The sequence below is a fragment of the Lithobates pipiens genome, unplaced genomic scaffold (assembly GCF_037356315.1).
Source record: "Lithobates pipiens isolate NorthernLeopardFrog02 unplaced genomic scaffold, aLitPip1_a1.2 Scaffold_19, whole genome shotgun sequence".
NCBI lineage: Eukaryota > Metazoa > Chordata > Amphibia > Anura > Ranidae > Lithobates > Lithobates pipiens.
In genome coordinates, this window is record NW_027507764.1 from 447,250,067 (window position 1) to 447,271,408 (window position 21,342).

General features: G+C 43.4%; 1 protein-coding gene across 2 annotated transcripts in view; it reads right to left on the reverse strand.

Moving 5' to 3' along the window:
• Positions 1 to 20,073, reverse strand: part of ATP6V1H (ATPase H+ transporting V1 subunit H) — a 150,695-nt gene extending 130,622 nt beyond the window's left edge. Inside the window, exons 1-3 of one of the 2 annotated variants that reach the window (XM_077492693.1) lie at positions 19,914 to 20,072; positions 16,171 to 16,253; positions 14,733 to 14,852 (exon numbers count right to left, since the gene is read on the reverse strand). In XM_077492693.1, coding sequence (XP_077348819.1) covers positions 14,733 to 14,836 — 104 coding nt within the window. In that variant the 5' untranslated portion in view covers positions 14,837 to 14,852; positions 16,171 to 16,253; positions 19,914 to 20,072. Of the gene's footprint in view, positions 1 to 14,732; positions 14,853 to 16,170; positions 16,254 to 19,913 lie in introns of both variants that reach the window. The other variant, XM_077492694.1, reaches the window with a different exon arrangement.
• Between the last annotated feature and the right edge of the window lie 1,269 nt (positions 20,074 to 21,342).

Here is a 21,342-nt window from a genome sequence, read left to right on the forward strand (position 1 = left end):
TACTGCCCTGCCAATTTAGCACCTCAAGAAATGAGATAGGCAGTCGTAAACTAAAAGCTGTGTAAATTCCAGAAAACGTACCTTAGTTTGTAGATGTGACAACTTTTGCGCAAACCAATAAATATACAATTATTGACTTTTTTTTTACCAAAGACATGTGGCTGAATACATTTTGGCCTAAATGTATGACTAAAATTGAGTTTATTGGATTTTTCTAATAACAAAAAGTAGAAAATATCATTTTTTTTCAAAATTTGCGGTCTTTTTACGTTTATATCGCAAAAAATAAAAATCGCAGAGGCAATCAAATACCATCAAAAGAAAGCTCTATTTGTGGGAAGAAAAGGACGCAAATTTTGTTTGGGTACAACATTGCATGACCGCGCAATTACCAGTTAAAGCAGCGCAGTGCCAAAGTGTAAAAAGACCTCTGGTCATTTACCAGCAAAATGGTCCGGTCTGAAAGTGGTTAAGGATCGGAAGTATTTGCCCCCTTAATGACCAGGGCATTTTTTTGCTATACGGCACTGCGTCACATTAACTGACAATTGCGTGAGGTAGTCCGACGTTGTACCCAAACAAAATTGATGTCTTTTTTTCCCCCACAAATTTAGCTTTCTTTTGGTGGTATTTGATCACCTCTGCGGTTTTTATTTTTTTGCGCTATAAACAAAAAAAAAAAGCAACAATTTTGAGAGAAAAAAATATTTTTTTTTTACTTAAAAAACGAATACCCCAAAAAAACACTAAATTAAAAAAAAAAAATAATAATTCTTCATCAGTTTAAGCCGATATGTATGCTTCTACATATTTTTGGTAAAAAAAAAATAAAATAATTCCAATAAGCGTATATTAACCACTTTCAGACCGGACCAATTTGCTGGTCAAAGACCAGACCACTTTTTGCGATTCGGCACTGCGTCGCTTTAACTGACAATTGCGCGGTCGTGCGACGTGGCTCCCAAACAAAATTGACGTCCTTTTTTTCCCACAAATAGAGCTTTCTTTTGGTGGTATTTGATCACCCCTGCGGTTATTTTTTGCGCTATAAACAAAAATAGAGCGACAATTTTGAAAAAAACCCATTATTTCCTTACTTTTTGTTATAATAAATATCCCCCAAAAATATATAAAAAAACATTTTTTTCCCCTCAGTTTAGGCCGATACGTATTCTTCTACATATTTTTGGTAAAAAAAAAAAAATCGCAATAAGCGATTATTGATTGGTTTGCGCAAAAGTTATAGCGTTTACAAAATAGGGATAGTTTTATAGCATTTTTTATTAATAATTTTTTATTATTATTTTTTTACTAGTAATGGCGGCGATCAGCGATTTTTATTGTGGCTGTGACATTGTGGGGGACCTATCGGACATTTTTGACACATTTTTGGGACCATTGTCATTTATACAGTAATCACTGCTATACAAATGCAGTGATTCCTGTGTAAATGACACTGGCAGTGAAGGGGTTAACCTGTGGGTGGCAGTGTAGGGGTTAAGTATTCCTAGGGGTGTGTTACTAACTGTGGGGGGGGTTGGGCTTTCATTTAGTGAACACTGATCTCTGCTCCAATCACATCGAGCAGAGATCAGCGTCACTAGTTGCTAGGCAGAATGAAGAAATGTTGTTTACAACGGCACTTCTCCATTCGGCCGCTCCGTGAGACGATCGCGGGGATGCCCGCGGCGATCGAGTCCGCGGGTCCCGCGACCGGACTCACGGGGGTCCCGACCAGCGCGGGAGTGCGCTGCCGCTGGCGCGCTCCCGATAGCAGGGTGGCAAATTTAAAGGGACGTACATGTACGCCCATTTGCCTGCCCGTGCCATTCTGTCGACGTACATCGTCGTGCGCTGGTCGGCAAGTGGTTAAATTGGGCAAATGTTACAAAATAGGAAAGATTTATGGCATTTTTATGGAATCATTTTTATTATTTTTTTACTGGTAATGGTGGCGAGCTGCAATTTTTACCAGTACTGCGACATTGCGGCAGACAAATCGGACACTTTTGACACTTTTTTTGGGACCATTGACATTTATACAGCGATCGGTACTGTAAAAATGCACTGAACTAAATGTCACTGGCAAGGAAGGGATTAACACTAGGGGCTGATCATAGGGTTAAACGTGTTCCCTGTGTGTGTTTTTAACTGTATGAGAATGGGACTGACTAGAGGAGGAGCATGCGCGTTACTGCTATGGCTCTTAAAGGAGCTGCGTACAGCTATGGAGATTTGCGGGAACGTGACAACTTGCTGCTGTATAATGATGGCGGCTGGTGGGCAAGTGGTTAGGGTTTACTGTACATCCACTTCAAAAGAGAAACGCCACATAACAAAGGAAAACCAGCCAGTGCTACTGGTGTAAACACTGCAACCCTGCTAAAATCAGGTAGCTCACTCAGCTTATTCAGCCAAGATCTAGATCACTTCACAAGCCTGCATCACCAACTAGATCCACGGGTTAAAATTTGATTGGTGGCTGTGAGAAATCTCTAGGAAAATGCATTTTTTACATCAAACATTCTGTACATTATAGCAGTCCTCAAAATTTCCACTCGCCTGCTAGCATTAGGGAGTGGAAATAAGCAGAGGGAGAGTGTGGCGCAACATCAGAGGTGAGAGGCAGGTAGGGTTGAATGGGATTCGATTCTACTCTCAGCGTCTGCCCCAACAGTCTCTTAGCAGGGCCTGGCATATGGCAGGAGTTGTCAAAGAATTAGTTGAGGTCGGGGTGGGATGTTAACAAGCTGGTGATTAATTGCTAGGCAGTCTGAGCAACCAATCGCCAGCTTGTTAATAGGAATCCGCTCCCAAGTCCAGTGCTGAGCTCCGCTGTAAGTCTCTCTGCATCCTAAATCAGCGAAAGTGTCATTTATTGGTTTTCATTTTTTTAATGCTATATTTAATATAGCATTAAAATATTTACTTAATACTTTACTTAATATGAGGCCTCCTCTCTACAGGAAACACAATCAATTGACAGCTTGTTATAAGACCCCACCCTTGATCCCTAGTTTGTAATAAAGTAATCCCGAACCGGTTCACAATGAGAATCACTCCACATTAGGTACTCACCACCTAGTGTTTAACTCACTTTCCCTCCACATAGGGTGGTAAGTAGGTCTGCCATCCTGGAAGGTTCGTAGAAATACTGTTACCAGTAAGTCTAACATAGGAAAAAAACCTATCACCTTCCAGGATGGCACATCCGAGAGGATAATGAAGTAAACACAAGCCTACCTTCAGGGTGGGACCACAGCTTGTAGGACCTTCTGGCTGAAGGCCAAGTCTTGCTGTAACAACACTTCTACACGGTAGTGCTTCAGGAGCATATCCTGACTGGACCAGGTGGCCACGCTGCAGATTTGTTCCCAGGAGGCCCCTGCTTTTTTTTAGCCCAGGAAGTTGCTAGTGGCCTGGTTGAATGGGTCTTGACCTTTTCTGGTGCTCCAGAACTCTCATAAGCCAGAAAGATAGTGCCCCTGATCTATCTCAAGACTGAGGCTTTAAAAGCCTGAAGTCCCTTCACTGGACCAGTGTACAAAACTAGTAGACCATTGGATCTCCTAAACTCTCTTGTTCTCTGTAAATACAGTAGGTAAGGAGACACCTTCTTACATCCAGGCAATTAAATTTATTTTCCTTTCTCATTTTTTAGTTGATCACAAAAAGGTTGATCACAATATTATATCTTGCGACCTATGAAATAAGGATGCCTTTGGTAGATACAAAGGGTCTGGCTTGAGGGTGACTGTATCAATAAAGTAGGGTTCCTTCATGGACAGCCCTTGTAGATCCCCAATCCTGCTGGCCATGGTAATGGCTAACAAAAATGATATTTTTCAAGTTAGAAACTTAAAGGGAACAACCTCTATAGATTCAAACAGGTGTTTAGATAATGTGTCTAATGGTGGGAACCTGCCTTTGGAGACTGGGGAAACTCTTCCCCTGGCCACCAGGAAACATGTATTGAGGTCTTCCTTTGCCAGTCTTATCAAGATAGACCGAGAGGGCTGTACCCGTTTTAGGATCTGGAGCTCGCTATCAAAGCCATTAGCTGGAAAAATTCCAGCCTTGGGTGTAGTACTGGCCCCTGCCTGAGAACATCCAGTCCGTTTGGGAGCTAACATGGCTCTGCCACCACCATGGATCTGTCACGGTCCCTACCGTGTCTTTCATACGGCCAGTCGTGGTCGTGCCCCAAGTGGCTCTGGGTGGTATTGAACTAATGACTGTTTGTTCTTGTTCCTGTTTCTTTACCTCTGAGCCACACCTCGGTTCTATACTGCCTGCTTTCCAGCCATGCCTAGTTTTGCATAAGTACTGTGGCCAATTCTGTTTGTACCCGTCACTCTTGGATCAGCTGTGGCAGGTTACCTAATCAGCTGGGTATAAAACACTGCCTCACTCTGAGGGCTTTGTCAGTTCATTGTCTCTTGTCACCAAAGGTACCTGTTTTCAAGTTACAGTGTTCCAAGACTGACCCCGGCTTCTGACCCTGGCTTGTATATCGTTTATGCTGACTTCTGGAATCCCAGACAATGGCTTTTCTTCGCTTCCCTTGGCTTTTCCTGCAAGGGTGAGCGTACATCTCTGTACCATAGACTCCAACCTAGGTAAGCCCTCACAGGATCTTAGGCTTGCAAATCAAGCTCTACTTGGCCACCAGGGCGCTATCAGAAGGAGCTGACCTGGGGACTGGCTGAGCCTCCTCTGAAGGACACGTGGAATCAGTGCTAGGGGTGGGAAGGCGTATGCCAACCTGCACTGCCAGGTCTGAGTCAGGGCATCTAAGCCCTCTGGCTCACTCTTGGAAAATTGAGAAATATCTCTTCACCTTCCTGTTCTGTCGGTTGGCAAAAAGATCTATTTCCGGATTTCTGAAGTGCTGCACTAGGGTTTGAAATACCTCGGGGTTCAGTTCCTATTCCCCCTGCCTTATCGGGTGACAGCTGAGGAAGTCTGCCTTGCTTCCTTGAAAGGTTTTCAGGGGCGGGCTGCCCCCCCCTCCCCTGCTTTGAGCTCCCTGTGGTTGGATGACATCCGACCGAGCAAGGGGTTACATTGACCTTGGGCTTTCTCCTTTCCTAGGTGGGCCCCCCCAGCCCCAAGAACTGCCATTGGTGGTAACTTAACAGATCCCACTGCGCCTATGGTCTGTCCCCCTTTAGGTTGTCGGCACTGTCCACCCCTCTTGGGAGGATAGGACCTGAAGGGTGGGCACTATCTCCTGATCCAGGGACTCCCTCTTTTTGTCCCAAGAGGACAGGCAAAAGAAGTGAAGGACTCTTGAGTGAAGTTGTGCCCAGACTATGGCGGATACACTTGCCGACATCAGACCCAGGGTTCTTGGCACCTCCCTTCTGGAGCGTGACAGGGTTTTTATTAAGCCCCCCCCCCGGTGAAGCTAGTTTTGCCACCTTGTTCTTTGGCAAGAAGAGCTGCTATAGCCTAGGAGGGTCTTGACCTGTTCTGATCCAAGGGAGGATTTTTCCCATGTTGATTATCCAGCCTGGGGTTTCCAGGACTGACATTACCTTGTTGGTGTCTGATCAGACCTGGGCAGCTGATGGCCTAGAAATCAACAAGTCATCCAGGTAAGGAATCAGAGATATACCTTGGAGATGCAGAAAGGATACTGCCTTCACTAGAATTTTTGTAAAAATCTTTGGGCTGGCTGTTAACCTGAATGGGAGGGCTCTGAACGGCCAGTGAAAAATGCTTGGTGATCCACGTGAATTGGAACATGCAGGTAAGCATCCTTGAGGTCCAGTGTCGTCACGAAGGCCTCCTTCATAAGGTTTTTTTCATACGGAGCAGATACCCTCCATAGTAAACTTTCCAAGAACTTGTCCAGGTTTCTTAGGTTTACTATCAGCCGATACTTTCCTGACAACTTGCGAACAACGAATACATGGGAAAAGAACCCTTGGTATTGTTGTCCTTGTGGCACAGGTACCACTACCTGTTCTACCAATTCCTGGACACCATCTAGAAAGCTGATCTTTTCGGGCATGGGCGCCCTGGGGGGGGGGGGGGATGTACGAGTGCGACTATCGAGGGGGGCTTTGCAAAAATTCCAAGCAATAACCTTCTCGCAGGATCTGGAAAATGCAGGCACTGATATCTTTTCACACTGAGGGACAAAGTGAAACAGCCGGCCCGCCACCCTGATCTTAGCATCACTTAGCTTCTTTGGCGCCGACCTTGGGGGAGGAAAACAATATATTGTTCTGTTGCCTTTCCCTACTGTAGCCCCACCTCCTTCCCCTTGATCCCCCTGTTGGGCTCTTTTTTTTGGCTCATTGCTGCGGTAGCCCTGGGGGGCCACAAAAAATCTTTTTTGGATTTTTCCTTTTTGGGCTTTACTTGGAATTTTTTACCCTTTTCTGAGAACCTAGACAGAACATCGTCCAGGCCCTGGCCAAACAGCAATGAGCCCTGAAAGGGAAGGCCGAATAGTTTACCCTTTGAGGTAACATCTCCTTCCCTGGCCTTAATCCAGACCAGCTCTTCTAGCTGAGTTTATTAATGTAGCAGTTTTAGTCGATTCTCTTGCCAACTCAACTGCAGCATCTGCAAGGTATGCGACAGCTTTTACTATCACCGATAGGGAGTCAAGGATGTCATCTGATTCAGATTCCTGAGACAGGTCTTTAGTTTTACATTTCTGGCTACCCATGCTGCTGCTAAGGCTGGACCCATGGTTGATGTATTTGCATCCCAAGCCTTTCTAAGGAGGGATTCTGATCTACGTCCATCGGATCCTTAATACTGCCTGCATCCTCTAAGGAGAGGTCATCCTGCTTGGTGACTTGAGACAAAGCGGCATCCAGTTTTGGAAGCTTAAAGAATATCTCATCACCCTCTTTAAAGGGAAATCTCCTTTTCCAGGTTTTTTTTGTCTTACAATTCTCCTTTCAGTCTCCCTCTATTCCCTGTAGGATCAGATCCTTTAGAGATTGATGGACTGGGAATACCCTGGATTGAGCCTTACTCATCCCCCCTGTATACCTTGTCCTGTGCGAAGGTTACTCTAGGGGTTTCTGAAATCTTTTCTGTGGCATTTATTGCCTGTAGGGGCCCATCCAGGTTCTCCAGGGTGAAGAGGTGTCTCTTTAATCTAGCATCCTCCTGTGTCTCGCTGGATCCACCTCCCCATCTAAACTGTGATCTGACCTGACCTGGCTTTCTATTTCCCCCTATCTTCCTCTTCCTCCTCTACCTGAGCTAGAGGCAGCGATTGTGAGGGCAGGGGGAGTGCACTAGGTCCCCCTCTGGAGAGGCTTTCCTGTGAGAATGTGCCTTCTCTAGGGGAAAGCTCCTCTGGGTCAGGACCCTGGGCTACTGACAGCACGGCAGCTTCACGGAAAGACTTGATTGTTGCCAGAATTTCCGTCTGCATAGATGAAAAACTTTTTCATCAGAAGTAGAAGCATCTTTGCCTGCTAAATTTATTGATACATTTATTGTTACAAGGGAAATATCCACGCTATCCGGTAAAACTTTGTTTTAACCAATATTAATTAGTGTAACCATTAAAAGCAGGTGGGTGAATCCCTTCACCCTCCTCCCTAAGTGAAGAAACAGATGATGCAATTAAAAAACCCTGAATAAAATATTTAAATGTAAGTGAAAGAAAACTTAAATTGCGCAACCTGAATGGGTTAATCAAGCGAGTGATCAAATGAGGCTCCGGAATGCAAACTTCCATACCCAAGCTACTATGATACTCCCATCAAAAAATAAATAAATCTGCTCAGTGATAATAAAGTGTCCCTATTATACCACTCAAAGTGCATAAGAATTATAGGTCGGCGTGACACACAGATCAGACAAACCCAAATAGTGAAGCGCCAGAAAAATAAATAAATAAGTGAACAGCCACGGATACAAAATTCCGTGTCCACTCTAATGTGCAGAGAGCAGAGGATCCAGGCTGAGGAGTTGGAGGGGGACATCGCCCTGTGTGGGGGCTCTGGTCTGAGATATGCTCTCTTGATCCTGGGATCTGGTAAGCGCCAACCGGTTAGATTTTACTTTTCCTGTAAAGCCGTTACCCGCAGAGTGATGTGCGCTACCTCCGCATGAAGAGAGGGCAGAAAGATGACTGTTGTTAATTTGTCAATTTTTGCTACAATTTCTGAGAAAACAACTTTGTTTGAAGTTCAACATCCATTTGATCTGTACATTATATGGACTTTTTTCTTTAGCATTTTTTATGTTATTCAATGTGGACACTTTATTAATTATTCATGACCAGTAATTTTTTACTCCACTTATTAAAAGAAAAAAAGAAAAGAAAAAAAAAAAAAAAAGTGCAGCGCTTGGCCAATAAATTTGAATGGTTAGGAAGAAACAATAAATAAGGGAAATGTCTAGAAATGTGGATTAGGACAAGAAAAATTTTTCATGGTGATACTTCGTTTGGAGGCATGCTGAAAGCAATCGTGCGAATACAAAGATTACGAGACATCCGAAAGATCGGGATAATCTCCAGCATCTGGATATCGGGACGTCTATGTGACCTGTGATTGAATTCGCGCAGTTTGACCTCCCCTAACAGGGGGGTCACTGGGGATCTGGTAAGCCTCCATCTAATAGTGGTGTTTAGAGGTGACAGGTCCACATGGTCAAATACAATCTGATTGAACAATCAAGTTCCAGTTACTTTTACACATACACTGGACATTATATATATTTTGTGTATTAAATTTATATATGGACATTTGAATTTACATTTTATTTTTTATATTAATCTATATATATATATGGACACTTGAGTTTATATTTTTTATTTTCATTTTCAATAGTGTTTGTGTATTCGGTTTCACAGTTTTTTGGCGATTTTTTTTTTCCCTGCACTTTTGTTTTTTTTGGTCACATTCAAATTTATTGGCCAAGCTCTGCACTTTTTTTTCTTTTATTTTTTTGTGCCTAGTATCTTGGTTATGGTGTTCAGCTGCTGATTTCTTTATTGTTTTTTACTAAGCGCAGATTTTTTCTATTTTTCTGCTTCCACTTATTAGTTATAGTTTTATTGAGTAAGGGTGTTTGGCACACGGAAGTTTGTATCCCTGGCGGTTCACTTATTTATTTTTCGGGCGCTTCAGTATTTGGGTTTTTCTGACCTGTGTGTCACGCAGACCTATATAATTCTTATGCACTTTATGAGTGGTATAATAGGGACAGTTTATTATTATCACTGAGCAGTTATTTATCACTGATTAATTATTTACTGATTTATTTTTTTGGTGGGAGTGAGTGGCATAGTAGCTTGTTCTGGAGGCTCATTTGATCACTCGCTTGATTAACCCATTCAGGCTGCACAACTGAAGTTTTCTTTCACATTGATACATTTATAGCAGAAGGGTTTTGAATGGGACTTTTGGAGTTTATCCTTACAGTGCCCACATTTTTTTGAGGAGCTATGCTCTGTTGCAGCAGGGGGCTGTATATCTGGAGCCTCCTGGGTACCGCTGGGAGATTCTGCAAGACAAGAGATAGCTCATACATGTAATTTTTACTCTGTCTTCCCCCTAACTGTCCAGGCTGGCCCAGGGATTCTCAGACCCCTTAGAAGCCAGAGCTAGGCCCCCACCTGGATCTGCATGCAGTTGCAGTCAACATCCCTTCATCCTGTTCCATGAGGAGGTTGCCTCGGTCCTGGGCTACTGGTACCACTGAGGGTCTAGTACAGCAAGCCAACCACTGCCAGCCACCTGCTCCCTTTCTCTCTTCCCCACACCGCTCTCCACGCTGTCCTCCCAGCGTTTTAAGGGCACGTCTGGGCGCCACCCACTTCCTCTAATGTGGCCGTGACCTTACCAGAGTGAGGCTTGGAGCACAGCACTTCCTCCATGCAGGATGGCTTTTCCCCAAGGAAGAAGAGAGAGCGGCTGGTGATGGCGTTTTACGAACTTGCAGAAATGGTACGCACTCCCTGCGGCCAGAGCGCTGGTGCAGCCTTGAGGGCTACCTGTGAGAAGGAGAAGCCTGCAGGTTAGTTCAGCCCTCCTGGCCTCCCTAATAAAACCTGTTCAACAGGGGACCATCCAACCCTCCCCAGTCATTTGGTCTTTAAACAAAACAAACATGCTGCGGTGTTTGGGAGAAACACAATCAATACTGGGGATCAAGGGGAAGGGTGGGGGGGTCTTATAACTAGGGGTGCAACGGATCAAAAAACTCACGGATCGGATCATTCCTCAGATCAGAGTCACGGATCGGATCATTTTTCGGATCAGCAAATAATAATGGAATTTGCAAAAACCTGTGAAAATGCCACCATCATATAATCCCCACTGCAATATACATCTCCCCCACTGTAATATCCACGTCATCTCACCCAATGTAATATTGGCTGAGCATGGATGGGTATGGCTGGGTATTGGCAGGGTATGTATTGCAGAGTAAGTATTGCAGAGTAAGTATTGCAGAGTAAGTATTGCAGAGTATTGCTGGGATGGCTGTGGCTGCCATCCGATTTCTCCACTCCACTGTACAGATCAGTACAGAAAGGGGAGAGAGGAAACGGCATCATGACGCCGGTTTGTTTACAGGTGATCGCTCCGTCATTTGACGGAGCGATCACATTGTAAACACCGGCAGGTGTACCACGATGGCCGCCGCTCCGGAACTAGGCCAAAGCCACGGCCTTTCCTAAGGCCGAGACCGCAGAGCGTTCCACGGAGCGCTGCGTGTGCTGATCCGAGCGGGGTGACCCGTTCGGATCGTGGATCGGTGCCGACTTATAACAAGCTGTCAATTGATTGTGTTTCCTGTAGGGAGGAGCCCTCATCTCTCAGGTTTGACGTCCTGGAAGGTGATAGGAGAACTATGCTTTATGTTAATAATGTTAATGTTTTTATTAATATTTATTTCGGTAACTTAATTCTGCATAAAACATTTACCAATGTAATTTCATGAGATAATTTGAGGGCCTAATTAGGGGAGGGGCGAGTAAAGTGGGGTACACACTATATCGTCTGATTTTCCTCATTGTTTCACAGCAAATCAGAACCGATGAACGAAAATTCGTATTAAAATTCTCGGACGACAAAGGTTTTTTTTTTTTGTCGTTTCTGATCATGCGCAATCTTTCTTTTCTGTTTTTTTTTTGCACGAACATACAAAAACAGTACACATTAAACTAAAATTGTTCCTTCTGTTCCCATATGAGAAACATTTTTGGAGCTTGTCCCTTCAGGGAATTTTCGTATGAAAAGTCAAAATCGGCTGTCGAAAGTTGTACAGACACTATAAAAAAATTCTTTGGACAAAAATGTTCGCCGGATTTTCTTATGGTGTGTACGAGCCTTACCTGGCTAGTAGCTCAGGATTTGAAGTTTTGAGCCCTGCATTAGAGCCAGTTAATCAGATCCCTAGATTGCTGACAAAAAAAGCTGGCACCAGCATTTGGACTGATGTGTACAGCACTGCCCAGATGGAAAGCTTAAAGAGGAAGTAAACCCTGATGAGTTTACTTCCTCTTTGATTCCCTGCAAAGGTAAAGCATAATGGACTACTATGCATCGCATAGTAGTCCATTATGTGTCACTTACCTGACACAGGAGCCAGCCAAGTCACCGCTGTCCCCTGCAGTCCGGATCATCCATCTTCTCGGTGGATCTCGCTGCTCCGCCGCTGTCATTCGACGAAGCCGCGATGGCGTCACTCCCGCGTATGCGCACGGGAGCTGCCACTCGCGGCATATCACCGATGACAGCGGCGCGCTCAGTGCGCATGCGCTGTAGACAGCGGTGCCTGTCTTTCGGCAAATATCTCCTAAACCGTGTAGGTTTAGGAGATATTTCTTGGACCTACAGGTAAGCCTTAATCTAGGCTTACATGTAGGTCAAAGTGGTTTGTGAGGGTTTACAACCACTTTAAGTATTAAAAATACTAGAAGTATAGAGTGGACCAATGAAAGATATGAGATTAGTAAGGCTCAACCTATTCACACACAAGTTCCCCAATTCACATAAACCAGTGGGTCCAGATCTAAAACTGTCACTAATCACTAAAACCAAACGGACCGTGCATTTTACTTCAAATACCATTCTAATACTAATGATTAGAAGATTTAAACTCTATCACACAGGATGTACTCGGCAAAACATCAGACTTGACAGGCAAAACGTCATTAAGAAAAAATTTGGTTTTGCTTTCTGTTTTGTAAACATTCGGCATTATTTATTGTAAGCAGTACAGGGGTAGGTGTAGACAAGTATTTCTACTTCACTGGGCAGTCCAGTATAGTTTTTTTAGTTTTTTTTGTAAAGTAAATGTAATGCAAAGCCTAAGGCTTGGTTCACACTGCAGCGACCGGAAAGTCGTGCGACTTATGGGGCGACTTCCTGGCCACTTGAATACTACTTAATGCAACTTTGAAAAGACTTTGAAGCAACTTTAAGGGAATGCCTGGGTAATCTTGCTGTAATATTGGATCCACATTACATCAATATAGACGAGGATCCAACTTGGAGGCGACTTCCGTTAAAGTCTATGGGCACAAGTCGGATAGAAGTCTCCTTAAAATAGTACAGGAATCTTTTCTAAAGTGGGAGCGACTTCAGTAGTATTTATTAAGACAGCCATCATTGACTAACACAGGATTTCACATGTCACGTGACTTGGGGCCTCAAGTCGGATCCCAAGTGTAAACAAAGCCTAAAGGCCAGCAAAACACATTAGAAATAAACAATAGATGCCATCAACCACACTAAACAGCATGGATGGAGGAAATCTCCCCTGCTGGCTATTGTATTCCGACAGCCGCTGCTCCAGCAGCAGACAGAATACCCGAACAGGGACTGCATCTGATGGGGTGAACAGAGGGGCAGAGAGACAGATTTGGGTGTAATCAGAATATAAAATGGTCGTGAAAGCCATGGGAGGCTATCAGCTGACCCAGAGAGGACGTGTAGATTGAGAATAGTAGAGGTCCAAGGACAGAACCTTGGGGGACCCCAAAGGTAAGAGGAGTTGGAGAGGAGGAAGTAGAGTTGTAAGTCACACTGAAGGTGCGATGAGATAGGTAAGATTTGAACCAACGGAGAGCAAAGCCATGGAGACCAAGCAAATTGAGTTGTTTTGTTTGTTTTTTTGAGGAGGGGGTGGTCAACTGTATCAAAGGCAGCGGAAAGGTCCAAAAGTAAGAGTACAGAATAACAACCATTGGTTTTGGCTGTTAATAAGTCGCTTGTGAGATTTAGGTGGGCAGTTGCTGTGGAGTGCTGTGGGCTGAATCCAGACTGAAGGGGATCAAGATTATTCTCAATGAGATGGTCGCTCAGTCGGTTATAGACTAAACGTTTAAGGAGTTTGGAGGCAAAAGGAAGTAAAAAGATGGGTCTTAGATTGTTAAGATTGGTGGGGTCTAGTGAGGCCTTTTTGGAATGGGAGTGACTAGCGCATGTTTTAGAGGGTTGGGGAAGATTCCAGTAGAGAGTGAGAGGCTGAAGATATGAGTTAAAGAGTGTAGGCTAGAACCAGAGGGTGACTGTAGTATTTGAGAAAGAACAGGGTTCAGGGGGCAGGAGGTTAGGTGGGCATTAGAGAAAAAAAAAAAAAAAAAGTCTAGTGACTTCCTCTATAGTACCTGGGTTAAAAGAGGGAAGTATTGATTGTGCAGGAGTGTAAAGTGAGGGCGATATCTGTAGAGTGGAGATCGAGACGATTGGTCTCAAGCTTATTTTTGAAGCGATTAGCAATCTCTTGTGCAGTGAGTAAGTTAGTGGGTGGAGATAATGGAGGACGAAGTAGACTGGTAAAGATAGAAAAGAATTGATGGGCACTGTGTGAGAAGGTGTTAATGAGAGCGATAAAGTAGGTCTGTTTGGCAGTGTGGAGGAAGGAATGGTATTTTTGGAGGGCAGATTTATATTGGCTGAAATCTAGCTGTGACTTAATCTTACGCCACAGGTGCTCAACAGCATCCTGGTCCACGATTTGGGTAAATATCTCCAGAAGTTAGGAGAAGCAGAAGGGTGAGATCGGTGATATGGGAGTGTGACTTATGTGGGGGGGACATTTCCCAGTGTCCTGCAGGTTTTATTGGTATATGGATTCAGAATTAGCAGGAGCTGATACGTGCAGTAATTAGGTGAAGACAGGAGTGAGGGTGATATATGTAAGCTGTGGGGTGGAGAAGATGGGTGAAGGAGAGAGAGAATTTAAGGAGGGAGGATACAACTGTGAGAAGGAAAGGTATGGAGTGCATGATACAGAGGGGAGAGATTGAAAGGAAGCCTGGATGAGAATTTTTGATTGAGAATCAGGTCAACTGTAGTCTGTTTAATGTTCAGCAGTAGTCTGTTGTACCCAAGCGCTTTCCTACCTCTTCCCGAATACAGCCACCCTCCTCCATTGATTAGATCCCTAGAGACAAATCAACTTTCTTTACAGCATCTGCCCATGCGCCAACTCCCATAAACTTGGATGGAGCTGTAGTCCAACACTAGAAATGCTGGGAGAACAGCCCAATTCAAGTTTATGGAGTCACCGTGCAGACTCTGCCAGTGTCAGAAAATAATATTTTGATCATGTAGACACCAGAGGAGGCCGTAATTGTCAGGAAGATGTGCCTAAGCACCTTGGTGAGGTTCTAGAATTTGCCCAGCTTTCTTTAAATGTAAGAACTCACACACACACACACACAATGTCTGTGACTATTACACATGTACCAAGGAAAAAGCAGCAGGATAAAGACAGTGATGTATACTTACTGAAGATAAGACTGCCAGTTCACCTTGTTGGCACGAACCTCTGCAGCCTTGGCTGCAATAATGTTTGTTGGGACAGCAGCATCAACAGCACCTCGGATGTCCATCTTTTCTTTATTGCTTCTAAAGACAAAGACAAAATATTATTATGCGTTTCAAGACATGATATAGGCTCCAAACCAAGTGTATGAAGAAACATTTTTTTCCCTGGATTAGGCAGATTTCTGGAGAATGTGGTGCTAAAAATTACCCCTCCAATAACATCATCCCAAGATGTCAGATGGAATGTTGATTGGGTATCTTCCATTTTTTTTTTTAAACATTACCCTGCTTGGGCAGATGTAGAAACAAGAACCTAATTACAGTGATCGGAACAGTAAGACTCCATTCACACCTAGGCAATTTGAATCACAGGCAGAATCGCACCCCAATAGTGGTGCGATTTGGCCACGATAAATCGCACTGCAATCATGGCACAATTGCAAGACACGACTGCCGCACAAAAGAAGATCCTGTTCCTTTTTGAGCGACAAGCTTTGCGTGGTTTGATTGCAGTGCAATTTAACGCTGCAAAATTGCACCGTGGTTGGAGTGCCATTACCAAGTAATGGCATAGAAAATCCCACATTTTGCTGCGATTCTGGAATTGTGGGCAGAACCGCGATTCCACCCATGATTTGAATAGCCTAGGTGTGATTTGACTCACCAACAAGATCCGCTCAAAACAGACAAGCTGTCCATTTTCATCCGATCTCGCCATAGAGAACAGCAGGGCTCTGACAGGTCCGTCTCGGCACAGTGAGTAGAGATGGACCTGTCATCCGCTTGCTCAGCGGGGATCAATGGAGCAATCCCCCACTGAGCTGGTGGAGTCTGTCCAGCGGTTCCGCTCCATGTGAAAGGGGCCTAAGGTATTGCCTTTTAGACTAAGCTCTCAAGTATTGTTTAAAAAAAAAAAAAAAAAAAAACACGTTAAATGCAAAAGCTGCACTGAACTACACTTTTTTGCAGTAACAAGGTTATTCTTGCTGCTTGATTCTTCCAGGAATCCACACATTTTATAGGGGGCTAACACTAAATAAAATACTTTCTGAATTCACAATAGTGACATAATCAATAATTTATGAAAAGATTTTTCTGAAAAGTAAGATTATTTAAAATAATTTAAGGCTTTGACATGAAATCTGTCTGTAGTATAACTGCAATGGACACATTAAAATACCAGATCTGACAAAAAATGTCAAATATTTGAAATGTAATGTGTGGTGTATAAATTCTAATACACAGCAAGGCGCTCATACAAGAATCTCCTTTTCTGTGTCCTTCAAGAAGTATAAGTCTGATGACACAACAAGGCTTTTGTTTTTCTCTAAACACGGGTTTGAAAAGCCAATCCCTTTTATTAGATTTATCAAAGGTTGTTCCCAGCTCCTAGCCTTACCTCTAACAGGTAAAAAGCAGAGAGACTCCGGATTGACCCAGAAATATTCTGGGATTGGAAGAAATAACTGTAGAATAAAAGCCCTGCAAAAAAAAAAAAAAAAAGAAAAGAAAATACAGTGATTACACAGCAGCATGAACAAATAAGTGTGTGCCATAACAGCTGTACTTTTACATGTAAACTCTGTTAGACAAGAGGAATGCCCCGTATTGACCCCAGCATTAGAAGAAGAAAAAAATTACACATGCTACTAAATATGTCTGAAAGACTCACACTAAGGCCCCGTTCACAATTGTGCAACTTGTCCTGCGACTGCAAAGTCACATGAAAAGTTGTACCCCGTGATTTACATTCAAATCTGTGTGACTTCAAGTCGCAGCGACTTCAATGTAGTCCCTCTACTACTTTGGTCCGACTTCGATGCGACTTGAGGTCCATAGACCTCAAGATTACACTGGCATTGCTTAAAGTTTTGTCAAAATAGTGGCAAAATTGCGCAATTTTCAGGTTGCACAAGTGTGAAAGGGGCCTAAGGAATGGTCGGGCAGAGCACCTCTCACCTATAAACACCAGATCCCTATGAAACAAATTCCACATTCTTTTTTTTTTTTTTTTGCAGCCATAGAAGGCAATATTTCTTTTCCAGCACATTGCCAAGATGATGACTGTACTGACTGCACTTGAAGACCAGGCCTTTTCTGGCACTGTTTACAAGTTTAAATTAGTATTTTCTGCTAGAAAATTACTTATAACCCCCCAACATTATACGTTTTTTTTTTAGCAGACACCTTAGGGAATAAAATGGCAATCATTTAAATTTTTTATGTCACAGTATTTGGTAAAAACACATACAACACAAACACAATATATATCCCATTTTATTTGTAAAATATGAAAAATTATGTTACACCGAGTAAATAGATACCAAACATGTCACGCTTTAAAATTTCCCTTGCTCGTGGAAAGGGGACAAACTACAGTATCTAATCCCCACAGGTGACATTTTAAACACCTTTACTGGTTACCTATTTAGACGAGGTCTAGTGCTATAATTATTGCTCTAACGTTCGTGGCGATACCTCACGTGTGCTGCGAACACTATTTACATATGCATGCACGACCATATGTGCACAAGTATGGACGGATAGGGCCGCTTTCATTTTTTTTTCTTATTTTATTTTACTTTATTTTTATATACCTTTTTTTCCCTATCACAAGGAATGTAAACATACCTCTGACACGAGACGGTGATCGCCTTTTTTTTTTCTACATCACGTGATCAGCTGTCATTGGTTGACAGCTGATCAGGTGGTAAGGGGCCGGGATTGGCCCCTTACTCTCATCTGTGATCAGCCGAGTCTCATTGACTCATTTGGCTATAGCGCGGGCACGAATCGGATACATGTCTGGAGAGCTAGTAACCCTTCTTAGATTTTTTTTTTCCTTCTATCTCATTTGGTATAGATTAAGGCTGGCAATGCATTATACGAATTTTCTTGTACAATTTTCCTTTAAAAAGCAAACATGAGGTCAAACCTAAACACTTTCAATTTGTATGCAATCAGGTAGGCCCTTGCGCTACATAGTTGAAGAATAATATATATATATATATATATATATATATATATATATATATATATATATATATATATATATATATATATATATATATATATATATATATATATATATATATATATATATATATATATATATATATAGGAAATTTAATAGGAAAAGTGTTTAATGTATTGCCAGCTTTAAGCAGAGTTAAAGAGGAAGTAAACCCTGATGGGTTTACTTCCTCTTTCATTCCCTGCAAAGGCAAAGCATAATGGACTACTATGCATCGCATAGTAGTCCATTATGTGTCACTTACCTGACACAGGAGCCAGCGAAGTTGCCGCTGTCCCCTGTAGTCCGCCGCATCCATCTTGCTGGTGGCGTCTCGCAGCTCCGCTGCTGTCATTCGGCGAAGCCGCGATGATGTCACTCCCATGCATGCGCACGGGAGTCGACATGCGCGGCAGCTCCATTCTTGGAAATGCCGCGCTCAGTGCGCCTGCGCGCCACTGTCTACGGCGCATGCGCCGTAGACAGCGGTGCCCGTTTTCGGGCAAATATCTCCTAAACCATATAGGTTTAGGAGATATTGCTTGGACCTACAGGTAAGCCTTAATCTAGGCTTACCTGTAGGTCAAAGTGGTTTGTAAGGGTTTGCAACCACTTTAAAACGTGTCAGTTTTTATTTCTGTCTATGACTGTGTTGGAGAGATCTTCACTTATTTACTGTCCATGTAAAAAAAAAAAAAAAAAAAAAAAAAAAAAATGGGGGTGGGGGGGTTCAGCTGTCACCAAAACAAGAAGGCAAAAATTATTTAAAACATTGCCACTAATTCTAACTCCTCCCTACTCTGCTAAACCTGTGTTCATGTTGAAGAGATTTCACATCTCTTTCCCACTACTCCTAGCAAGTACATAACGAAATGTTCAAGTTGGCCTGAGTTTAAATCAGTCTAAGCCCAGGTAATTACTATGTATTACGTACTTTATTAAACTCAAACACAGACCATGACATACACACTGATAGAGATATATATCAGAGACAGTACTATGCAGTCAGTCAGGGCAAAAACAAAAAGGGGCATTGTGAAGAACAAAAGACGTAAAAATAAATAAATAGAAGATGAAAATCCACTCCCCAAGAAATAAACACCACACACACAAGACTCAACAATAGTTTACAAGTATGAGCAAATGGGGTCTCTGCAATATAAAAACGACATGGCACTCAATTACAAGATTTGTGTTTAACATTTTATCTTCATCGTCAACATCTATAAAATGCGAGTTGTCACCAGAACAGGAACTAAAACAAAATCTGCCAATGTGACAAGAAAGATTTGTCCTCACTTTGTGTTCCCTCAGATTTCCTGTTCTTTCCGATTACAGTAAGTGAGATGGAAGAACACTCCCTACCCCCCCCCCCCCCCCATGGGGCACAGGAAGGGGAAAGGATGTCAGGGGTTTAACAATTCCACAATAGCCTTGGTTTCTGATATATTAGTAACAAATTATGTTTACATTTTCACCAATTAGAGAAAAGAGTTTACACAATCACGTGGGGGAGATTTACTAAAACTGGTGCATCCATGATGGTAACCTATCAGCTTCCAGGTTTTATTGTCAAAGCTTAATTGAACAAGCTGAAGTTAGATGCTGATTGGTTACTATGCTCAGCTACACCAGATTCTATGTGCACCAGTTTTAGTAAATTTTCCCTTAGGCTGGGTTCACACTGCTGCGGGTGGGAGATCCGGATGTGATTCGCGGCGTTCCCGCATCGCTATGGTGTGAACCCAGCCTTATGGGGGACATCCAATAAGAGTCATTCTAACAGGATTAAAAACTGCCCCAACGAGACGCAGCCCGGACGGGCGAAAGCCCCAACGAGACGCAGCGCGGACGGGCGAAAGCCCCAACGAGACGCAGCGCGGACGGGCGAAAGCCCCAACGAGACGCAGCGCGGACGGGCGAAAGCCCCAACGAGACGCAGCGCGGACGGGCGAAAGCCCCAACGAGACGCAGCGCGGACGGGCGAAAGCCCCACCGAGACGCAGCCAGGACGGGCGAAAGCCCCACGAGACGCTGCCAGGCCACACACATACACCTTCATTGTACAGCCAGGCCACACAGTTTGCCCATCATACAGCACAGAGCCCATAATGTCCTCGTTCACTCACCTTCCCTGGCTCAGTCCCCGGCCCTTGCACCGGACAGCCAGCCTCTGTGTTACGCTCCGCGCACCTTGTGACCTCTCTGTATAGACAGGACAGCGGAGAAGACAGGCGCAGTCATGTGACGGGAACACGATCAGGTGACTCTACCCCGGAAGTGAGCGGGGACGGGCTGTTATCACGTGATCCCGTTTACGGAAGAAGGGAGCTGTGTGATGAGGAGGATTGTATTCCATGTAGTGGAGGGAGGAGGATTGTTCCTGATTGGTGGGGAGGAGCTGTGTACGGACTCTTGTCTCTTCTCTCACTGTGTGATAGAGGGAGTTGTGTGTATGGCTGACAGTTTATGTGAGTCAGGACATCACCATGTGATGATATCATATCATCATCATAGATGATATACGCTGATAGCAGAACTCTGATGGTTTCCTCTATGATTGGGAAAAATGAAATCACTGCAATCCCTGAGGCTGGATTCACACCTATGCATTTTTAATGCTTTTCGCATTTTGCAGATTTGCACTACAGAAAAAGTTCCATAGGAAACAATCTTCAATGGATTGTAGTGTGAATCTGCAAAAAGCACTAAAACTGCATAGGTGTGAATCCAGCCTGAGTGTGCCTGTAAGGTTGGGCATTCTGTGAATTCTTTATTAATGGTACACAAAAACACACCAAGTTCTATAAGATCAGGCCTCATTCACATGGTGTAATATGCTACTGATGTGTCTGGTGGTTTTCAATGTCTCTCATTCCTCCTCATTTTGGTCTGATCTATATAGTTGTATATAAAATGCACTTTTTATCTTTCAAAAAGTGGTTCCCGGTGCTAAACCTTTCATCCAATTTCTAAATTGCTGCATTTGTAATTTTTCAAATGCCAATAAAAATTGTTTAGGTTTATTCTCCTTTAAGGGGGCGTGTCCTATGCTACATGTTTTTGCTAGTAGGTGTCCCTCATTCCCATCTCAAAAAGTTGGGAGGTATGGTTTTTATTTGTTTTTTACACCCATGAGCGCAGCTGCATGTTATTTAATGTGGCCATGCGGATGTTTATACGGAGCATTTGGAATGCATGTTATCTGGCATTGGAGCGTTTTTTTTCAGCCAATTCCAGTCACAGCTGATCCCATGTAAACAAATGGCAGTTATTGGCAATTTCTTTCCTCAGCTCTGTCACTGTGTGAGGAAAGGAAAGCCCATAGCGTGATTTCCTGTGAGAGCAGAGATCTGTAACCCTGGACAAAAGTATTGAGAATGCAGACATCCCAACCTGCAAAAAATATTTCACAGAGGTTTCAAACTAATTTCAGGGAGGTGACGCTTTGTGCCAGCGCTGACCCCCCCCCAATAAAATGCAACCTTACCAGTGCCAATTAAATGCAGCCTGAACCGTGCCAATTAAACGCAACTGTACCAGTGCCCAATGAAATGC